Here is a 21,074-nt window from a genome sequence, read left to right as displayed (position 1 = left end):
GGGACGCAACGATGCGTCAAATGTTTACGTGGCCGGATATCATTGGTCCATTCAACGTGGCACGTGATTTGATTGGCCGACGCAAGTCGAAGGCAGTGTTGTACAGATCTATATGTACAAGTCTCAGTACTCTATTTCCCAGAGAGAGGAGTTGTCAAAGAACTTGGACGAGCGATAGGGAGAAAGAGAGAGATGGTTAAGGTTCGCGCTGGTGTTCTGCTGGTGCTCGCAGCTTGCTTTGCATTTCAGCAGCTATCTGCTTCCGACGATACGGTAATTTGCATCGTCTCAATCTGTAATTGCAATTTCATGCTTTGAATCTCAGATTTGAATCACAATTCCTTACGAATTTCGATTGATTTGTGAATTTAGGTGTTTTACGACTCGTTTGATAACCCATTCGAAGGCCGATGGGTCGTTTCCAGCAAGGAAGAGTACCAAGGTCCGTTCTTTCTTTCTAATTTCAGAGAAAAAGGAATATATATTTGTGTGTATGTGAATGTTTGTATGTGTCTGTAGTTATTGGATGGTTGTGTGATCGATCGATCTGAGTATTTAATGGTTTCCTTGTATGTTAAACTTGAATAATTGTGTTAACGCAGATGCGGATTAGGTCAGTTGGTCACGGCACGCTGTGCCCGAGTTCGAATCCACCACCCTGTAGATTAGATTAGTTAGAATATTGCTTTTGTGACAGAAATAATCATTTGGTAAACTATTAAGCTAATAGCTAAGTGAACTATTAAGCAACCGTACAAATCCCTATGATGCGAAATATTGTACCTTTTGGAGGACAATATGTAGCATGCAGAGTGAGATCACTACAGTAATGTATCCTTCTGTTTTCATGGAATTGTTTATTGTGTGATCGGATCTTGTTGTGCAAACGTATGGCTTTTATGAATCGTAATGGACTTGAATTAGATACGAAATTTTTATGTCCCTTGCTCATAAAATCTGACAATTCTAGCTCATTGATCATGATTTTGGGATGTTTGTTGCCGTATTTGGAGTTGCAAGCTTATAGTGACGTCTGATTTGCTTTTAGGTGTGTGGAGCCACTCGAAGAGTGAGGGTCATGAGGATTACGGGCTTCTTGTGAGTGAGAAGGCCAAGAAGTACGCAATAGTGAAGGAGCTTGAGAAGCCTGAGAGTCTGAATGATGGAACTATTGTTCTCCAATTTGAGACTCGTCTCCAGAACGGGCTTGAATGTGGTGGTGCCTATCTGAAATACCTTCGACCCCAGGAGGCTGGATGGGAGCCTAAGATATTTGACAATGAGTCTCCTTATTCGATCATGTTTGGACCTGACAAATGTGGGCTCACAAACAAGGTTCACTTCATTTTCAAGCACAAGAACCCCAAGAGCGGAGAGTACGTTGAACACCATTTGACGACTCCACCCTCTGTCCCATCTGACAAACTCACTCATGTGTACACTGCCATTCTGAAACCAAATAACGAGTTGGTAATTCTGGTTGATGGAGAAGAGAAGAAGAAGGCGAATTTCCTATCAGCTGATGATTTTATGCCACCTCTTCTTCCTACCAAGACAATCCCTGATCCAGAGGATAAGAAGCCTGAGGACTGGGATGAGAGAGCCAAAATTCCAGACCCAAATGCCGTTAAGCCAGAGGATTGGGATGAGGACGCCCCAATGGAAATTGTTGATGAAGAAGCAGAGAAACCCGAAGGATGGTTGGATGATGAGCCTGAGGAGATAGATGATCCCGATGCCACAAAACCAGAAGATTGGGATGATGAGGAGGATGGTGAATGGGAAGCCCCAAGGATCGATAACCCGAAGTGTGTGACAGCCCCTGGTTGTGGCGAATGGAAGAAGCCAATGAAGAGAAACCCAGCTTACAAGGGAAAATGGCATGCTCCACTCATCGATAACCCCAGTTACAAGGGTATCTGGAAGCCTCAGGAGATTCCAAACCCCAGCTACTTTGAAGCTGACAAACCCAACTTTGAGCCTATCGCTGCTGTTGGCATTGAGATCTGGACAATGCAAGATGGTATATTGTTTGACAACATTTTGATAGCGAAAGACGAGAAAGTTGCACAAGCATACAGAGAGACCACTTGGAAACCAAAATTTGAAGTTGAGAAGGAGAAGGCGAAGGAAGAGGAAGATGTTCAGGGCGCTGAAGGGTTCCTTGTTACTTTCCAGGTAAATATTTTGCATCTTATCAGTTCTTGCTGTTGTCTAATGGAATTTATATGATGGATACTTTGAACAGTTACTGATAATCGTGTTTTTATTTCCTGCAGAAGAAAATATTTGACCTCCTATACACAGTCGCAGATCTTCCCTTTTTAAATTCCCACAAGTCTAAGATCATTGTAAGTCATCAGTCTTTCGTTTATTATCTGTTTCGAAGGTGATTTTCTGGAACGCAACCTAAAATCCAAGCTTGTTTTGTGCAGGATCTCATTGAGAAGGCAGAGCAACAACCAAATCTTACCGTTGGCATCCTTGTTGCCATTGTGGTGATCATCTTCACCGTATTCGTCAAGCTACTCTTTGGCGGGAAGAAACCTGTGAGCGTTGAAGGCCCTCAAAAACTCCTAATGAAGTAGTTGTTGCTAGTGATGTTGCTAATGAAGTAGTTGTTGCTAAATGTTGCTTTCTCTTTGTGCAGGCAAGAGTTGAGAAGAAAACCACCGGAGCCACCGCTGCTTCAAGCAGCAGCTCAGCAGCAGCTAAGGAAGATGAGAAGGAGAAGGAGAATGAAGGTACTTCATCTGAGAGCGAGAAGGAAGGAGCCGCTGCTCCTCGCAGAAGGACAACGACCAGGCGTGAAAACTGAGGCGGAGAAGTAAGAGGAAGCCACCGATGGCAGTTTTCACTTCCGTCATCTTCAAATTTTGAGCCTTAGTATGTTTTTGTAGGTTATTCATGAATGTTGGCAATATTTTTCTTTTCTTTTGTTCTTTTAGCCCTTTATGTTGAAACACTTAAAATGCATGAGGAGTGTAAATGACGCATCTATTAAGCGATATTCTAATGACCAAAACAAAAGAATTTCTTTGACAGCATGATGATTGCAAGTCTATGATAGTACGTGTTTTTATTTGTTCGAGCGATATTCTAATCTCTTCTTTATCCGTAGTTAAGCTATATTCTAATCTATTCCTAACCTAAACTACGGAAGACAGACAGATGAAAGACAAGGAGGAATAATAGGGGATTCAGAGAAGGGGCCTCTAGGTGTTGTTTGTTAGGGTAATTAGGGTAATTTAAAGGAAGATGTGAGATTAGATGCTAAATATCAAATCATTTATTTGATAGAAAGCTTTTGCGATTTTTGAGGATTTGGAAAGTGGGCTTAGTGTTTACTTACGAACACATCTAAATGAAGGAGAAAAAAAAGAAAGTTGTTGTAAACATATTCATAATTAGTGGCGGAATCAGAATTTTATCTCAATAAGGACACCATAAAAATGTTATTTATTACTAGCTATACGTTCAACTACGATTGTCCGTATATCTAGTTTCCTACAAGTAATCTAAGGCCAACTTATACTAAGGCATTTCACAACGGTTTATGCCATTTTATAGGATGGAATTCTTGAGACCTATATAACACTCAATAACCCAAGATAGCATCAATGACCAAATTTATGAGTAGCAAATTTTAAGCATCACCAAGAGCCACCATTTCTGCCACCAAAAATCTTCCTCCTAGCGAGTTAGGGATTCCCAAACTCATTTCTCCTCGACGAATTCTTTTCCCAATCAGAGAAGGTAGGCCCAATCAGAGAAGGTAGGCCTTGGTAACAGGAAGTTTTTTAGTGTGACCGAAACATGAAATGATATCACGTGTCACTATACAAATAGTGAGACATGTGTGTTAAAAAGTTATTAACTTAAAAAATAAAGTTTTTCATGTATAAAAACATGTAGTGTACCATCCAGTGTTCCGGTCAATGAAAATTTTCTCATTGGCAACATCTTCTCATTAATACAGGACGCCGGAAAAAAATAGAAGCAATTGGTTGTTCGATGGTATATCACCGATAATACAGCGTTGTATTCGAACACAATCAACCAATCTCACTAACGTATTCGGTAAACAGTTGAAGTAGTCAAATCCGTATTAAGGGTCATGGCCTCTCTCTGGCTTTTATCACTCATTGACAAATGTTGATAAACTTAACACTCCTTAACCCTTATTATCATAAACTTAACACACGTCAATCAATAATAATAATAGAAGCCACACACACAAACAGCTCCAAACAGTTAATGTTTGCTGCAGGAAAGCTTTTTCGAAATGTACCGTTGTATACCGAAAAAAATTTATAAATACAAGACAGTAACTAAATGTTAAGCTTTTGGTGGACGCACAAAATTGTCTATGCTGGCCTCAAAAGAGAGACTGAACAACACATGGGGTAGAGTTTTACCTTATTCGAATTTTGCAAAAAAATTGTTCCCTCTCATCCAAAAAAACAACAGAATCCGCAGACCGGAAACAAAACTTTAACTGCAACAACATAACGTTCCTTTTTTCTTCTTTCTTTCCCTCTCTTACTCTGAAAAGCATATGATATATGCTATAAATTAAACTCGTCTTACGTCGGAGTTGTTTTTGTAACTTATCTTCCGTCACTATTACTATTACTGTATATTCATCGCTTGCCAGCAGCGGCCTTCCTAACCGGAGGAACGTCCTCATCATCGGACTGGATGTCTCCGTAGCGCCACATCCCCCGCCTATCAGTCCTTGCTTCTTCCTGGAACTTTTCCAAGTTCTCGATTGCAGTCTTCCTCTCCTTGGTTTCACGTTTCTTCATTTTCTCTAGCCTTGCAAGTCCTTCCTGAAAATTCCACAAATTTAAACAGATGACATTCAGAAAGACATTACGAAAAAAGAAGTTTAAAAAGATTCAGACAAGCATTACATATTTATATAACATGATGAGGGTTCTGTTTGACAGAAGCATGAATTCATCGATGTTTTATTGTATACTTGATCACAAATTAAACATTACTTATAAGTTCACAACAGATTGTTTCCGAGTAAAACTGATTATATATGTCCCCGAGGGACAACATATACACGCAGATTTTGTGTGGGTAGGATTGTGATGGGCAGCAGGAAAGAATTTAAAAGATGAGATTCAAAACTAAATAGAAAAAAGAGCTATAACTCAAACCTGAAGCATGGCGGCATTCAAGCTGATCTCAGTATCCACAGCGACAAGAGTCACAAGAAGCACTGGCCCGGTCCCCTGACCCTTAACTTTTCCCCCTGAAAGATCCCTTTCCTCAATCATGGCCCTAAATTCTTTGGCACTGTTTAATGCGTGCTCACTTAAATACTCTGCTGCTTCTTGACCAAAGTCCTCCTCCAAGCCCGGGACTTTAACGTAAGCAAGGCTGCATAATTGAGCAAGACCGGGTGCAGAGGAAACCGAAGGGTCAAGAGGCCGTATCTGACTGTAAGGGACAACCTCTTGGTTACCATAATCCATGTAGAAAACTTCAAACTTGTCTTTAGGGGATTCCACAGCTCCTCGAGGTGCATTGACAATCTTTGCATGAAGAAATACACAAATTAAATAATTTGAAATTATAAAGACTCAGTGTACAAGTCACATAATCAGACTTGCCTTTTATGAAAATAGAGAAACCTATACCTTAATGCCAGATGATAAGATTATTAATTTTCCTGGAAATAAAAGCCTAGGGATAAATCTAAAGAGTTCATCAAGGGAATATGATTATCATCTGCTATGTTTTTATCATCCAGCCACTCTTTTCCTTGGAAAAATTGCTAGCAGACGTATATAAATTCACAACACATTAACATTTTTATTATTTTCAAAATGGGGAAGGGATGAAAGGCAAAAAATGTATGCTTATGGACTAAAATAACTCAAGAAGATTAAAAATATTTATTACAATTGGAATATAAAACTGACGATTCAGGTTGTAACTCACCATTGCGCGGTTCCAAGAATTATCTGCACTAAACTGAGCAAGGACAATGTCACCCTTCTTAGGATTATAAGCACCAATTACGGGAGCTTCTTGAAGATTCAAAGATGAAAGCTGTTGCTGAATTGAGGCAATTTTCTGATCCCCAACTGTCTGAACATAAAATTTACCGCTTCCCAAAACCTCTGTCACCGCTACCTGAAAGTAAGGAACAAGATAGATATTCCTCAGCATTTTATAATACATAGAATGGGAAATAATAAAATCCAATTGCATTCCAGGTACCTTTAGCACTTCTTTCTGTTTCGTGTTGTCAACGGCTGAACCGTTGGGAACCTCCTCTCCTTCAACATAGTTCTCCCAGATCTGCAAAAAGAAAAAAAAAATAATGTAAATTAGCATAGTTACCAGGAAGACAGCTGTAATAATGTAGGTATGTTGCTTCACATACTTTCAGTTTCTTCTTTTTCGCAGATTCCTCAGCTTTTTCAAGAAGGTGCCCATCAGGGATTTCACCGCCAAAAGAATTTTGAAATTTTGCAAGGCCAGCTTCAACAAGGGCAACCGCCACATTGGTCTTTGACTCCCATAAAGATCCCAAGAAGGTCCCGGTTCTATCAACAGTCTCGACTTCAATCTATAAAAGACATAATTTTATCAACGCTAGAACATAACCAAGTGGCAACGAGAATTGAATGTTAAATGAGATTACCTCAACATCTCTCTGCATAATTCTTCGCCTCATGAGCGCAATTGCTTCGTCTGAATATGGCTCCTCACGACCAGGACATCTGACACCAGAGAATGCGAAGGCAATGCTGCATGTTTCCTTGGGAATCAATAATTTAAAACGATGCCCACTGAGGACATATTCCACAACAGCAGGAATTTTCCTCCTTTTCTGTAAGAATGGAAAGAAGTCCCTGGCTTTCTTTGCTGATGCCTGTTAGAGACATCAATTAAGGAATGAGTGAAATTGTATACTGACAGTTAGACACATCAATTAAGTAAGGAATGATTGAATTATTTTATTACTCACCACTGTCAAGTCTGTAATGTGCATGACTGGAGGTTCCTTGGTAGAATGTATTCCTTTCTTTCCAGCAGTAGCACGTGTTTCTGCTGACATAAGGGCATCATAATAGTTTGATCTCTCCTCAAAATCTCGATGTCTAATAACAGTGCCAAAGCCACGTGAAACCACCAACTCAGCAACATTCACACCAGCCTGCTGACTGGCAGGCGCAGATGAAGCAGGTGCTGGGGCGTCATCACCCTCAGCCTTAGTAGGAGATGCAAGGAAAACTGTTCCAAAATCCATTACCCTTGAATCGGCAGGTCCAGAAGTAGGTGCAGCTCCCTCTCCAGGGACGACCTTCCTTGAATACTCCATTTGAACATTTACCTACAAAACATGCCAAATGGAAATATATTGAAATTATTTGAAATTAAAAGAGAGACTTCTATGATGAAGAAAACAGTGACTCAAAACTAATCTCATACTTGACGTCCAATAAGGCGTGTTCTCAGGAACTCTTTGGCTTCACGGGCATATGGAGCCGGCTTTTCTTCCCTACGAGGATTGCCCATTTTCGGACACCTAATACTTGAAAGATTAACTCGCCTCTCTGCTAGTGGACTGCCAAATGGAACAGAATCATCAGCAACAATCACGCAGTCCCCGCTTACAACCTCCACAACCTGGAAGAAAGAAAAATCAATTACATGAGTATATATTATAGGACAAATCATTATGTTGTGATAAACAAACATAACCATAACTAACATTACATACTACCTTTCCAGTGAAATTCTGGTTATGAATTGCCTTTGAATTTGTAGGAGGGGGTGTGTAGTTTGTCCAAATCCTCAACTTGCTTTTTTTCGCTTGAAGCTCTGCAGTCTTCAGCCGCCGCTTCACATCATCTTCCAACGTGGTTGCACTCCATTCAACGTACTTTGCATAACCCTAAACAAAAGGTTTGAAGATTGTCAGTATGCCCTAGATATGGGCCTGAGAGATCTGACAATAGAGCATGCAAGAAGCTGCATGGAAAGATTGAAAGCATGCCATAAAATATTTCAACAGTCAGCGATAGGAAAACATTAGTCATCAATAATGTTAAATTTGAAATACTACACAGTTTAAGCTCTTACATTTTCAACAAGCTCGAGGGCCAAGTCTTTTGCCGAGTCCCCATCGGAGTAATATACTGACCCAATCAAATTACTGAACTTGTCATTGCCTTCCAGAACGATGCGGACCTATAAATCGATCACAATATTGATAAGATTGTAATAACAACGTCCAAGATAACCTGCAATAGAAAGTTGCTTACATCTCTATGCAACACACGAATTTCTGTAAAATGTTTAGCTTCCAATGCAAATGGATCAGCAGAAACTTCAACAGACGATGCTGTTGAAGCTAAAATCCTTTGAGCAGAAGTTAGAGGTCCTCGAGGTTCAGAAGAAACATCTCCATTTGTTTTATTGGAAGTTGTTTCTGGTTCAGCAACAATGTCTGATGTAACAGGTCTCCTTCCCACCGATGGGGCCTAATTGGAAGAGAGAACTTATGTTATATATACATGTTATTACTTTCTGAGTAAAAATCAGATATGAACAAAATCTTATACGTACGTGTCCAGATTGAAGAAAGAATGCACACCTGAATTCCTGCAACGAATACTTGGACAAACTGAAAATCCGGAAGCAAGTAGGCCCTAACTGTGCTTCCATCACGAACCTGCTCGACAATACATTCCATTGACCTGCCCTTATTTTCAGCCAACAGACTCACAGCATCTAAGTTGCTGGCATTCCCAATAGCAGAGGGAGGTAGATTCCTTTTGGATGCTTCACCAGCACCAGGAACCTGTTATTATCAACAAAATAATCATATTTCATGTCCTCAAATACAGAACGAGTTTGACGTCAACTTTCAACATACTGCAACATGTTAGATGTACAATATAAGAAAAAAGGAGGAAAATAATTTAAGTGCAAACCTTGCTATGAAGACCAAGGCCCTCAGTCCTAGCTTGCTCTTGGAGACGTAGCAGCTCTGCAATGTAAGGACTCGCTTCTGCTTTCTGTGGACCTTGCTTACCCTCCTTGACCTGCACAAACAGGATTCAGCTTACAGCCATTAGAAATAAATAAAAAATCAGCAACCAATAGAAATGAAAAGGTAGTTGAAAAGATAACTACCTTTGCCCAGCCTTCAGCAACAACCAGCATAGCAAGATTCTTGTCACCAAGGAAAACCGAGCCGAATTCACGCCCTATCTGTTGTACAACATAGTCCACTCTGAAAGCCACCTCCTGTTTGAAAAATATAATGAGGTGGATGCATCATGCACATTATTATCAAAGATGACTAGTATTGAGATAATAAAGCACAATAACGTATATAAAATAAGCACCTTTCCTATGCAGAGTTTTCTCAGAAACTCCCTGCTGCCCCATGCAAATGGTTCATCCTGGCCATCTCTACGAGCCTAGCAATAAAAACATCACAATAGCAAAAAACCATTAAAAAATGTCAGCGATCAATCTACTCCGTGATCAATAGCAAAAAATTAAGCTAAAACAGAACCATAATCTGTTATTATAATTCTCAAATGCTGGAAAAGACCAAGAATTTACAACAATTCAATGCATACACCAAATAAAAATACATAGGCAGATGAAAGACAAGGGATGTTATTCATTTTACCAGTTTCGGAGCCATAAGTGACGACAGAGTGATGGTTCTTTCGGGTGGAGGTCCGGCCTTGTTGGCTGTGAGGGCCATGACGACCAAGGAGTCCCCTGAAGGCACAGCCTTCACTCTCCCTCTGTACCATCCTGTGGAAGCTGTTGATGAAGCCATCTCAACAGCCTTCTAAATTTTAATCGAGATCTACACCACCAAAATCCAAATAATCCCATCAACAAAAACCCAATTAAATTCCAAACAACACAACCCAATTAAATTTCAAAAAAGCCACAACCCAATTAAATTTTAATCACCAAATCACTGTGAACACTAAATATCTCTCCAACCCAGCATGCAAAGCCACAATCTTTACAAACACCAACAATCAAATCCGTACCAGAACGTCAACATTCAGATCCAAATCCCACACCAACAAAGACATGCATCAATATGACAACGACATATCGAATACGACATGACAAAAAACAGCAGAATTAACCATTCGAGTCACAAGATCCATCAATCAATCGCAGATTGCAAAACCAAACAGTTTTCCCTCAAAACTTCTTAATTCCGCGTAATGCAAACAATAACAATCCGATTAAATGATCCGAAGCAAAATTTTCAAGCCAGAGAGATCTGCGAATGCGATAGAAAGAGAGATTACCAAGCTGGATCGGATCAGGCTATTCGGATCTATCCGGGCTGACGCGTTCTATCGGATCCTTGGGGTCGTCGAAACGGCGTCGTCGAGCGGCGGGATCAAGACGAAAGCGAAACAGAGAGAAGATATTTCGCTATGGCTTTCAGAAGTGTTGCATATATATAGGGGAACGATGGCGAGCTCTGCATCCAGCAATACGTTTATATTTATACCCCGCGTTTTGGGTCGAAATTACCCAACATGCCACGGTGGTCTGAATTTCTTACCCTTTCCATTTCAGATTATTACTAATTAGGTAATTAGTTATTTTGAGAGGGGAAATGTGGAATTACAGAATCTATCTGGATGTAAATTCTAATCCCCAAAGGTTCTGACACGGATTAGGACAAATTAAAAGGACAAGGATTGTCTGCCCTCCTTGTTCCCGTATTTTCGTATTTGTGTGATCACGGTTAAACCACGTTAACATTTTATATTACTATTCATTTTTGTCTTATTATCTCTATAAAAAAAACAATATAAAATGTTGACATGGCTTAACCGTGACCACACAAAACAGGAGAGCACGAGAACAAGGAGGGCAGACAATCTTTATCCCAAATTAAACGGCCCACTTTTCTTATGTTATATTTTTGGCACCCCTTGTTTTCCGCTCCTCCACGAAATTTAATTTTAACTCATTACTCAATAAAAGACGTCACCAACTCTCGTATATATACTTAACAAACACTAAAATAGTTAGTAAATTAATGTATTATACTCGTATGAACATATTTTTTAAAAATATTTTTGTTTTTCGTACGCATTTGAAAGATTCGTTAAGTTGCACGTTTTATAACTTCAAAGTACTATACATGTATTATATGCGAACATAAATATTAATACACGTTCATTTTGACATATATTTTTTTAATAAAACATATAAAATTCACGGATTCTATACTTATTATAACATATTAATGAAAATAAATAAATAAACTGAAATTTTAAGAAAAATGACCGATTTTCAAAACATTTTTTTAACGAAGTTATCGTATAATACACATATGTATTTCTCACATAATATACCCGTTTTATTTTACTAACTATGAACACAAGTAAGTAATAAAACGTAACGTAAAGCCAAAAGCTACAAAAAGGAAAAAGCAAAGCACTAATAAACAATACAAGAATTTTATTTTGGTTACATCATATAGAAACAAACTTTTATCTAAGTGATTGGAAATCATGATTCGTCTAAGAAATAAATTTTGACACGTTATCTCACCTTTTATTGTTATGTAGGTTTTTCTAAAGAGTCGAAGATTCCCTTTTCTTTTACGAGATAACTATCTTTTGTGTATTAACTTTACATAACTTAGCATTTTATCATGTAACTGATTACTTTTTGATACGTTATCTATAATCATGTAATTCTCTCTAACACACCCCCCGAGAAGAGTTACTTTAAATGACCCAAGTCTCTCTCATTTTATATGATCAACAACGTTATTTGTCCCACTTCAGACCTCATTGTCACAGTCTGAGGAGAGTGAATTCAATTGAGCTCAATTTCAATAATCATTTCCCTCTCAATTTTTATAATTAACAATATCATTTGTCACATGTCCAACTTTTTACCTATCATAATCCTGATCCATTTAGGAAATAAATTTTGACACAATATCTTGCTTTTTGTTGCTAGCTATGCGAATCCCAAAGATTTGTGAATTCCCCTTTCTTTTTAAAATATAATGATTGCATCTGTATTAAATTTACAGAACTTAAGATGTCTTTTTATCCTATAATGGGTTGCTCTTAAATACGTTACGTGTCCTACTTCAATCTTTTATGTCAAATTCCGAGAGTGGTTAATTCAAGGAAAAAATTCGACAAAATTATTATAATGAGACATGATGTTTGGAGGACCAAATTAAACGACAAGTATAAGATCCAATTACTTGTCGTAATTAACGATAAAACCGTTGATAAAGGACCTGCACTTTTCTAAAGAGAGATGATTTCAACATTCTTTTTCAGCTTCTGCCACACTCATGTTAATTTATCTTCTTTGAAATTGAATTCTAAACAATTTCCTCTTTGTATTAAATTAAAAATCGTCGTTGTCCTTGTAAGTAAAAATCTTTCTTTCGAAAAATCCAAGAAAAAAAGGGGGTAAACTTACAAATATTTGCAAATGAAAGTTTTATTTATGCAAAAAATGGAAAACCCCGTTTTTACCATTTTAATGGTGCAGGCAGGGCTAACAGAATTGCATACCCATTTAATCCTGGAAAATCTGCCTATTTATAGTCTTGGACAATGGGACACACCGACAGAGACTCGAAGTACAACTTTCTTACCACTCTCGGTTGAAATCTAGCGAACTAGTACATTTTGCCGCGGTAAAAGACAATTGGCGACAGTGGCACTTGTGCTTTTTCCTGGGTTGGCCTTCTGCTGCACAACTGAGTTTCGTTTGCTTTGTAGCAACACATGCAAATCTGGTACTTCTTCTCTGAGACTTTTAATTTCCATTTTTCTTTTTTTGCTTAATTTTGATTAGGGGTCCATTTCTAAAATTAGGAAGCTGTTAAATTTTTTATAAATTTTAAAAGGATACACTTCTGTTTTTGTGTGAGCAAAAAGCACTGTAAAACTTTCCATTATTATCCATAATTCAGAGCAGAGAGGGAGGAAAAGCAAAGGTACAATTTTCAGCTTTTTGGTATTTATTTTTGGGAAGTATGCACAAATAGATCTGAAGAAACACCGCTGATAATTAGCTATATCAAAACAAATGTTTTTCTTATTATTATTATGTTTTTTTTAATTTATATAAAGAATCACATTTTTTGTCCAAAAGTATTCTCAAACAAAACTTGTATGTATCAGGTTCACCGTAATGGTTACATCACATATCAAAGATGATGTCCGATAAAGATATTTTACACGTGATATTGTGTCAATAACCAACCGAGTCGCCCAAAGAGGTGCATTATACATGTAAGTCCTTCCCCTCAAATATTGGACACATTAATATAAAACTTATCTTTATGATAATTAACATTAATTTTACATAGTGAACATGAGTTAATTTTATCATAATTTAAAAGAAATTTCATTAGTATAAATTCAGCTTAAACCAGGGACTGTTTCATCAGATATAAGATTAGACATATCAACCCATACTTTATGGACCTTGTTTTTTTTCCCATCATACGAGTTGTAAAGTAGGAATGAAGATAAACGTGACCAAAAAAATATGCAACAGTGGGAGATCATGCAACTTTGGGCGGAATTGAAATAGAGTCATTTGGTCCAAGATCATTGATCGGAGGTCGTTTTTTATGGTGGTCCGTCATAGATTGGTATGCCATTGCCAATGCTAGAGCCTACACACGAAAATATGTTACAAATAATTAAAGGCTCAGTTGGATGTGTTTTTAAAAATAATTACGGATTGTTTTTTAAAACATTGTATCGCAAATTATGCATTTGAAAGTTGGGACCCCAAGATAACGGGAAACACTCACAATGTGATCTTGATGAGGGGGAGCGTAAATGCCAATGGTCATTGCTGTTTTTTGAAGACAGTTGCTGCAAGGGGGATCAGATATATTGGTAAATCCTGCTGGACCAACAATTACAGGCATCCCTACTAGGTTTCCCATACAAACTCTCTCCCAATCAGCTGCATCGCCAATGAAGGCATCAACAGAAAAATTGTCTCTCACTTCCCGAATCAGTCTTCCCCTTGCCCTAAGTGCCTAGAAACAATCATTCAGCATTATGCATCGGTTAATTATCTCAAATCTATAAAGTGCTCTTTGTGTCTAGAAATAATCATTATGTAGCAGTTAAATATCCCAAATCAACAAAACAAGATTATAAACCAAGTAATTAATCTAACGTTGTAATTAAGTTTAACGGTTGGAATTACAGTAGAATGACCTTAATCACAAACAATTGTATATAAGTTATGACATGTAGACAAAATACCTAAACATACTGCTGGAAATATGTGTGCACGACGCAATTCAGGAGGCCATTGGCTTTGAGATTCGTAATCATCATCCTTCCTGGACCATTGCCACTCATCAAAGTGAGCCAACATATCTGTTTGGGATAAAACTTGAACTTTGGGTTAAAAATGGGTTAGCCCAAAAGAAGGTCCAGAAGGAGGAAAAGTCCAAGGCCCAGCCGAAGCTCAGAAGAAAGAATGAGCCTTTTTCCCGACCAAGTGCAGATCATTTAAACCACTTGCTCACCTACCTAGAGGTCAAGTGGTGTAGACCAGCCAGCTAATCAGCCCAAAAGTACTTTACAATGGCAGTACAAGTAAAAAGTTGATGAGTCACTACCCTTCAGATGCATTCGGGCAAAATCAATACTGCAGGCAACCAAGCCAAATCGTCTATAAAAGGAGGAAGAAAAATCAGAGACAAGGACACTCAATTAAACACTCAATCAAACAAACTCTGCTCAAGCCAGATTTACATATGAAGCTGTAGTTAGCACCAAGCCTTCATCCCTTTCGGGATCAACCTTCACTAGAAAGCCTTTGTAAAAGCTTTGCTACCCTGTCTAAATCTTGATGTAGTATCGATTCCCTCTTGTAAACTCATCTTCCAATCTCCCATTCTAGCACTCAAACCCTTTGTAAATCACAAAGAGAGGAAGTTGCAAGACGATCAGCCTTGCCCGACCTCCTTTGTTTTTGTCTTTCATTCATAAATCTAGTAATATGATGTATATTTCCATTTGCATCCAAGTTATTTCTAGCCAGTTTATGATTAAAAGACTTCTAAGTTCTAACCATTCGGGCAGACAAGATTGATAAATTAAAAGTCCTTGGTCTCAAGGCATAATCAAGAACCCTATGTGGACTTAACCCATCCACGATAGTCCTTGATAACAAGAAGTCCGAAGTTACTTGGGGCGCAAGTAATTAGCCTATTTTCTAGTTTTACTTCTGTTATATCATGATTGCTACAGAATGCTTGAGTATAGAATTAATTCTGATAGGAAGCCTCAAGGCCTATATCTAAGGCCCGACAAAGGCACCTATATGAGTTCGTTCTGCTCTACGAGCTCGGGCGATTAAAGTATAACGGTTGTGATACTTCTGCAACAATGAAACAACCAATATATGTTTAAGTATTTGGTTAGTTTTGACGGGAAGCCTTAAGGCTTACACCTAAGGCCCCACAAAAGCACATGTCATAACTAACTTGGTCTCTCGGACATATATATATAATAAAACTTAACATCGGTTTTACATTTGTTATGCTAAAGATGGTAGTGGCACGCCTGGGTACTTAAAGTTAATTTTGATTGCGAGCCTCAAGGCCTACACCTAAGGCCCTACAAAGGCATCTTTCAGAATTAACTCTGTCATTCTCTTACAGCCCGCCAATAAGCAGAAGCCCGATAGACGATATCAACCGGCGCCAACCTCTCGGGGAGCTGTGTGTTCGTTGGCCAGGAAACGTCCCCACTGGATATTCCTCAAGACGAACAATATCCATGTCCATCATAAAATTTACAATGCCTTGTACAGAGTCAAGGGTATAATTGAGTTTAAAATGGACCATATTAACGCCTTTCGATTCAAGAACATGAACAACCTAGAGACACCATCAAACAATTTTACACAATGATCAAGTTAAATGAGTTAATAAAAAATGATACAATTTACAATCAGACCACAAACCTCCATCTCAGCGTCGTCAACATATCCGACAGTAAGCTTTGTTATGTCCACTGAGAAAGGATCTTCAAGGGGGATGTCTCTTGATGATAGGTCATCTGGGTCCTTCCCTCTAATAGCATCCAAAACAACAGCACAATCTGCAGCACTTCCACAGACAGGACCAAGCTTATCCTAATAAAACAAATCTAAAATCAGATCTTATTACTCGGTTAAGTCTGTAACCCGGCAAAAGACTAAGGTTTTGAATATATTATTAATTCAAATTTTCAAATTAAAGAAGAAAATCTTGGTCAAATGTTTTATTATTGTTGCATACCAAGCTTTCGGATAAGCTCATGACGCCGGTTCGACCAACAGAACCAAATGTTGGACGCGAGGCTGCCACACCACAACGAGCTGCAGGTAAAGTCATGGAACCAACTGTTTCGGATCCAATTGCAAAAGGCACCTTACCTGTAAAAGGTTCTTGTTTAAAGCAACAGATATTCCAAAAACGTTTCCTCACAACTCTCCCAACTTTGTCAGTTTATGATTATAAACAAGAGCACCCTTGGATGCTTCTAAAATAAGTTCAGATTATACAAAATAAAAATGCAGGGAACAGATACAAGGAATGAAAAATCGGAGCAGCTTTCAATTTGAAACGCACCAGCTGAGGTGCAGGCAGCAAGACCAGATGATAAACCTGTTGTGAATTCCTCAATATTCCATGGGTTCCTTGTCCTACCACCAACCAGATGTCATCGTATGCTAGCGATCCAGTAACAAGCTTTGCGACAAGAACTGCTCCAGCAGACTTCAACCTATAAAAAACTTTCTCAAAAATAAACATGTAGTAAAATGCCACTTAACAAACTTAATTTGTATGTGATTCATTAATGGTTTAGCACCTCTTGTACACCCAGGCTTTGGTATCAAGAACTTGATCTTTGAAAGTTATAGAACCCCATGTTGTTTTGTAGTGGGGAATGAAGATTATGTCCTTTAATCCATAAGGAATCCCGTGGAGAGAACCTAAAGAAGAAATCAATATGTAATTCTGGTTCACCGCATTGCTGCCCGGAACTCTGAGGTTACTCAAGATGATTTTTCTAAACTAAATACCAAATTTCGAAGGGTAGGAAACATGATAGTTTGCAATTAAAATATTAAGAAAAACAATCATACCCAAATAAACTCCTCGGGCAAGCAATTCATCGACGTCTTTTGCTTGCTGGTTTGCTAATTCTTCAGTATAGGTAACCACAACCTCAAGAACAGGATTGTACTTGGTGTTTTACTTCCACAATGTATCAATGTACAAAGGTCTAGAATATTTCAACAAACATATGAAGCTAAGTCTTAAAGTTCTGTACTCTTATTACCTCTTCAATCTTTGCATAAAAATTCTGGTAAGCTCTAGAGACGTAATTTGCTTCGCCTTTATTAGCTCTCCTATTTGAAGAACCTGATAGATGCCCATTATTCAAGATATATATCATGCACATTGTGTAAATGTGTGGGAAAGCGAGAGGGGCAAAAGCAAAAAGGAACAACTTTTCAGATGTCGGGTCCTTGATCTCCTAAAAAGACAAGTGCAAAACAAAATAAACATGATCAAGAACACAAAATTTAGTATTCACACACACAATGACACAATAATTTAATGTGGTTTAGTCCAATTCACAACAATAGCTACAAGTGAAAAACGATACGAATGCGATAATGAACACAAAACTAAACAATCACACACACACATACTCGACATAAGGATTTGACATGATTCACTCAATTTCGTAACAACAACTATTAGTGCAAGACAATATAAACGTCATTGTGAACACAAAAGTTAACAATTACATAAACAACGACATGAGAATTTAATATGGTTCACTCAATTTTCCTAATAACAACTACAAGTGCAAAACGATATAAACACAATCGAGAACACAATCAATATAAACAATCAGACACAGTTGTTCCTAGAAAAAGTAAGTGCCAAAACATATAAACACGAACACGATGGATAACACAAAAGTAAACAACGACACACGCAACGAACAAGAATGTGAAGTGGTTTACTCAATTTTGTAACAGTAGCTACGAAAAGTCAAGGCGATATCATCATCATTTTTGGTCTATAAATGCCGGATAGAGAAGGATAATTGAACTTTGTGCTCAAGGGCTGTGATTTATCATTGCCCCAATCCGGAACGAAAATCAAAGCAGAAGGGTCTTGCAATCCTCCATTGACATAACCAAGATATAAAATATCGATGATATCGAAAATATCGGTAGTCCAAAAACACAGAAATTTCAATGAAAATATCGGGATATTATCGATATCGATAAAAATTGAATAAAAACCACATAAATTGTAAGAAAAACTTAGAAATTTTTATTGAAACTTTGCAGGATTTTTATTTAGTCAATTATCTATTAATTTATCACAAAAAATTGGAAGAAAATGCATTGCATGATAGATATAACTGATTTAAGTTGATTATATAGCGAGCTGGCAAATATTGTGAGTGTAGAAAATATGTAGTAATTAATGAAAGAAGTTTAAACACACCATAATCATTTATATATAATGAATTAGTACAATATTTTACACTTTATACATTGCATGGTAAGATACATGAGTGACTTAGCAAGGTCTAAAATATCGATGATATCAGAAATATCGGTAGTCTAAAAAAATATCGGTAGTCCAAAAACACGGAAATTTCGATGGAAATATCGGGATATTATAGATATTTTAGACCATGGACATAACCAACTAGCTTTTTGCTGGCTCTGATTGTGGGGATATTGAACTCTTTTGCACCCTTAACAATCTCCAGCATCTAAATTAAGCAGATAATAATACAGAATTAATAGTAAATAATAATTAATATGCATCATTGAAGAAGTTGGAATCAAACAACTCAAAAACCCTTCGGATGGATGAAATATCACTGACCTTTTCAAGGGATTCATTCTTCTTCTTCTTCTTCTTCTCATTGTCCTAATAAAATAGCAGAATATTTATTCACTTCATAAATTTTAACATAATTAAAAAATAATGGACAAAACATTATTACTTGAACATAGGATTAGGGAAATGATCCTTAACTTTCTGACAGACAATTTTCCATAATTTTTTATTAGTTCTCGCCTGTTTTTCCATGCAATATTAGGGTACAATTATGAATATTTAAAACGAAATTTATTTTCCCTTTGGCCAAACGACTTCAATACTTCACTTCAATACTTCATTACTTCAATACTTCAACACTTCAATACTTCAACACTTCACTTGGCCAAACGACTTCAATACTTCCTTCTAGTTTTCAACTTTTGTCTTGTTTTTTCTCCTAATTTTAACAAAGCAGCAACTAGACTTCAGAGCTAGTGTGTTGATTGCATCCCGCCATTTTTTTTCATAGCTTCTCATATCCTTCTTCTCAAATCTCTCTTTGCTTTTTGGGACTTCTCCTCCAGATTGTATTCAATTGGGATTTTGAGGGATTTTAATTCTTTTAATGAATCTATGGGTATTCAATCAGGATTTTAAGTGATTCTCTGAAATTCAATGTGTATTCAATCATGATTTTAGGATAGTTTATTAAAATCCTTAGAAATCTAGGTGTATTCAATTAGAATTTTAAAGAAGTTTATCACATTCCAGGTGTATTCAATTAGAATTAGAATTTAGAGAATTTCGAAAAGTTGAGGAATTAGAGAGAATTGGAGAGATTTTGTAGTGTATTAAGCATCCACAAATCTCACATCTTCTCATGAGATTTCGAGGGAATTGAATCAAAATTTTACATATAATCTCTACAAATCAGTTAAACTCCATAAAAATCCATGAATTTATAAATCCATTAAAATCTCTCAAAATCCCAATTGAATACACCCCCCTTGGGATTTTGAGAGATTTTAATGGATTTATAAATTCATGGATTTTTACGGAGTTTAATTGATTTGTAGAAATTCTATGTAAAATTTTGATTCAATTCCCTCGAAATCTCATGAGAAGATGTGAGATTTGTGGATGCTTAAAATACACTACAAAATCTCTCTAATTCCCTCTAATTCCTCAACTTTTCCAAATTCTATAAATTCTAATTCTAATTGAATACACCTGGAATGTTATAAACTTCTTTAAAATTCTAATTGAATACACCTAGATTTCTAAGGATTTTAATAAACTATCTTAAAATCATGATTGAATACACATTGAATTTCAGAGAATCACTTAAAATCCTGATTGAATACCCATAGATTCATTAAAAGAATTAAAATCCCTCAAAATCCCAATTGAATACACCCCCCCTAAAAATTGGAAACAAATTTTGAATTTATTATTTTGGCCATAAAAAAAAAGGGAGTTTTAACAAAACACCAGGGCCGGCGCTGAGGGGGTGCAAGTGGTGCTACAGCACAGGGCCTCCAAATCGGAAGGGCCCCTGATTTTTCAATTTTGCATGCATTTACTTATATATAGTAGTATGTGTAAAATATTACAAACTTGAGTCTTAATTCAAGTGGAATTATTGCTTCTTTACATCGGCTTAAGGGATGGGTTCGAAACTCATCTCCATCATTTTTTCAGTTATTTTTATTAAATGCATAAACTTCCACAAAATATTATAAAAATTTCATATAATAACATACAAATTAGAACCCTAACCCTCTAAATAGTTAAGGAAAAACAATATGCCACATTTCCACTAATTGATTTGTTAAATTTGTTTGTGCTATTAAAATTTATAGAAGCTCAATTGAAAACAAAAAAATATAAAAAAATTAAATTCTTAGTACTTTTTAAGGCCTCCAATTCACTTTCGCACATGGCCCCTGAAATCTCAGGGCCGACTCTGCGAAACACTCCCGGTACTGTTCACTCTTGACGAAAAATCATATTTTTCCCTTTTCTTGGTATTATTCACTACACATTTATTTGTCATTTTTTATTAAAACTAAAGTTTTTTTGAACTTTTCATTAACGTTCCTTAAAAAAAATGATAATGATTAATTTTGTTAGGGTTTCAAAAGTCATTTCACAAAAGGTTAAATACGTTACTAAA

General features: G+C 37.0%; 1 protein-coding gene and 2 pseudogenes across 1 annotated transcript; 1 reads left to right on the top strand and 2 right to left on the bottom strand.

The window, feature by feature from the left end:
- Positions 1-97: 97 nt before the first annotated feature.
- Positions 98-3,044, top strand: LOC126599722 (calnexin homolog; annotated as a pseudogene).
- Positions 3,045-4,276: 1,232 nt separating this feature from the next.
- LOC126599567 (ribonuclease TUDOR 2-like) lies at positions 4,277-10,484 on the bottom strand. Its single transcript, XM_050265959.1, has 17 exons — positions 10,326-10,484; positions 9,677-9,862; positions 9,384-9,458; positions 9,169-9,282; positions 8,967-9,077; positions 8,627-8,833; positions 8,295-8,513; positions 8,113-8,220; positions 7,754-7,924; positions 7,459-7,656; positions 6,995-7,360; positions 6,668-6,898; positions 6,407-6,592; positions 6,241-6,321; positions 5,959-6,153; positions 5,172-5,549; positions 4,277-4,832 (listed from the first exon to the last, which is right to left on the bottom strand). Exons 2-17 carry the CDS (start codon positions 9,830-9,832, stop codon positions 4,644-4,646), a joined length of 2,985 nt encoding a protein of 994 aa, XP_050121916.1. The 5' UTR covers positions 9,833-9,862; positions 10,326-10,484; the 3' UTR covers positions 4,277-4,643.
- Positions 10,485-13,582: 3,098 nt separating this feature from the next.
- On the bottom strand, positions 13,583-18,845 carry LOC126599115 (uncharacterized; annotated as a pseudogene).
- Positions 18,846-21,074: the final 2,229 nt, after the last annotated feature.

The sequence above is a fragment of the Malus sylvestris genome, chromosome 14, assembly GCF_916048215.2.
Source record: "Malus sylvestris chromosome 14, drMalSylv7.2, whole genome shotgun sequence".
Taxonomy (NCBI): Eukaryota; Viridiplantae; Streptophyta; class Magnoliopsida; order Rosales; family Rosaceae; genus Malus; species Malus sylvestris.
This window is presented reverse-complemented; position numbering and strand designations above follow the sequence as displayed.